Source organism: Callorhinus ursinus, unplaced genomic scaffold (assembly GCF_003265705.2).
Source record: "Callorhinus ursinus isolate GAN/ISIS: 27379988/994484 unplaced genomic scaffold, GSC_fseal_2.0 scaffold13, whole genome shotgun sequence".
NCBI lineage: Eukaryota > Metazoa > Chordata > Mammalia > Carnivora > Otariidae > Callorhinus > Callorhinus ursinus.
Genome location: NW_027397075.1, coordinates 21143606 through 21145658, shown reverse-complemented (window position 1 = coordinate 21145658; position 2053 = coordinate 21143606). Strand labels below are relative to the sequence as shown.

At 38.2% G+C, this 2053-nt stretch overlaps 1 protein-coding gene across 2 annotated transcripts in view; it reads right to left on the bottom strand.

Moving 5' to 3' along the window:
• Nucleotides 1-413: 413 nt before the first annotated feature.
• HNRNPU (heterogeneous nuclear ribonucleoprotein U) overlaps nucleotides 414-2053 on the bottom strand; it is a 10302-nt gene continuing 8662 nt past the window's right edge. For both annotated transcript variants that reach the window (XM_025877822.2, XM_025877823.2), the window contains exons 13-14: nucleotides 1675-1746; nucleotides 414-1255 (exon numbers count right to left, since the gene is read on the bottom strand). In XM_025877822.2, coding sequence (XP_025733607.1) covers nucleotides 1202-1255; nucleotides 1675-1746 — 126 coding nt within the window. In that variant the 3' untranslated portion in view covers nucleotides 414-1201. The remainder of the gene's footprint in view (nucleotides 1256-1674; nucleotides 1747-2053) is intronic.

Genomic DNA, 2053 nt, shown 5'->3' with positions numbered 1-2053 from the left:
TATACATTTAAGTTTTTAAAACCTAAATGTTCCAAGTACAGAGTAAAGAATAAGCTGTCCAGAAAGCACACACTTAATTTTCTCCTCTTGGGAGTTTTATAAAGGGATTTTGAACCTTGATGGCGAGAATCCCAAAACGAGAGTAAAATGAATTCTTTTTATTGCAAACAAACGTCTAAATTAATTTCTCCACCCACTTTCTTTAGAAAGAAAAAGAAATCAGCAGGCTAAGGAGATACCCATTCAAGAACTGACATGATTAAAAATTAAGATATAAATGGGTGACTCACAATGTCATTAGCTTACAAAGATGGTGGAGTAAACTACTACAAGCACACTAGTTATACAGTATTTTGTGGGAGAAGGGCATACAGACATAGCTAACTTCATATAGATCCCATTAGACAACTGGATTTACAACAAGTTTTTTTAATAAGAAATGGGCAAAGCCAGCTTTCTTTTCAGAATCAAAATGCAGAACAAATGGAAAAAGTATGGTATTGAACCTTCACAAGTTTGAGCCTCCACAAATAATGCAACCAAGTTTTACATTTTTAACAGCCCTTCTACATACACTCCATCTTCTCTATCTTGGTTCCAAGTTTTATCTTCATTCCCAATTATGCCAATTCCATTGTTTAAAAAAAGAAAAAGCCTTCCCAGTTATTGTCGGAAACTACTCTTGAAGCCTTCCCCCTCCACTACTCAGCAAACTACAGAGAGGATGGAGTGTACTATGAGCAGTACAGAGTCTTATGCAATTCATGAGGACTACTTAGTCCTTACATGAATCTGGTTGCTAACATTTCTATTATATTGTGACAATGACTCCCGACTGTTATCTCTGTGAGAAATGGGGGGAGTAAATTCTTAATAAAAGACACCAGGTACAAAGCAACATTTTACTTTTGTTGTGATAAAAAAAAAAGTCACATTTTACAGATAAAATGTAGAACCCTGAAATACTGACACATTCTCTTATCGTGCACAATGCTGAGGTTCTCTTACGATTCACTTTAAAACTGCAATTAAAAATGTACAAAAAAGAAAAGAAAAAAAATCAACCCACAAAGCTTCTAAAAAAGGAACCCGCAGGCACTTCCTCTTGTGGAATGTTTAAAAAGTTAGCCTACTAAAGAAAACAGTCGACTTCTTGTGAAGGTTTTGGAGAAATATGTATCAGTTCGTTTTATTTGGGTATTCAATAATATCCTTGGTGATAATGCTGACTCCATGGCTTCTGACCCCAGAATTGCTGTAAGAGAAAATTTTTTTTTTAAAGAAAAAACATCAATAAGCCACTCAAACTGCTTTTAGGAAATGACAATCTAATTCAGAGTAATTGCTGGAAACAAATTTATACCTGTCATACCTCTGATTTCTACCAAACCAGATTTAGTTAGTATTAATATCCCATTATTATCAATAAACACATTACAAAAAGAAAACACATCATGACTTGGTTAGTTTATACAATTATCGCTAACAATAAAAAGAACCGTCTGTATTAAAGAGTATTTTATCATATAATGTTAAATTACAGCAAACTCCACCTATATTCACACCTTGCCCTGAACACTTATCAACACTCCAATCCCTCGACAAGTTTTTCAAGACTGCTTCTTAGGAACTTCAAATACAATTAGTGTCCATAGCACAGAAGAAGTTACTTACACCCTGCTGCCACTGGTTGTAGCCCTGAGATTGATTTTTGTAGCCGCGATTGTTTCCTCGTCCTCTGAAGTTCTGGGGAGGGGGTGAGAGAAAAAGCCATCTTTGAGAACTCAGCACGGCTTGTTAAGGTTTGTACGTGGGGGGCAGCAGCACAGAAATGGGTCGGTTGCCAGAAACCAGGAAGCTCGGGGCACCCTCCGCTGGTTTGTTCTCAGGTGTACCATTTATTCATCTAAGGCATCCCCTGACTCAACGCTAGTTCACCTGAAAATCACAGTTCAGTGGGCCTCATCCTCTCTTCTGTCACCACGCCGCTTCTGATTCTTACTGAGGCTGGGGCCGAGGCCCTACTCCCCCCCCCCCCCCCCCCCCCCCCCCC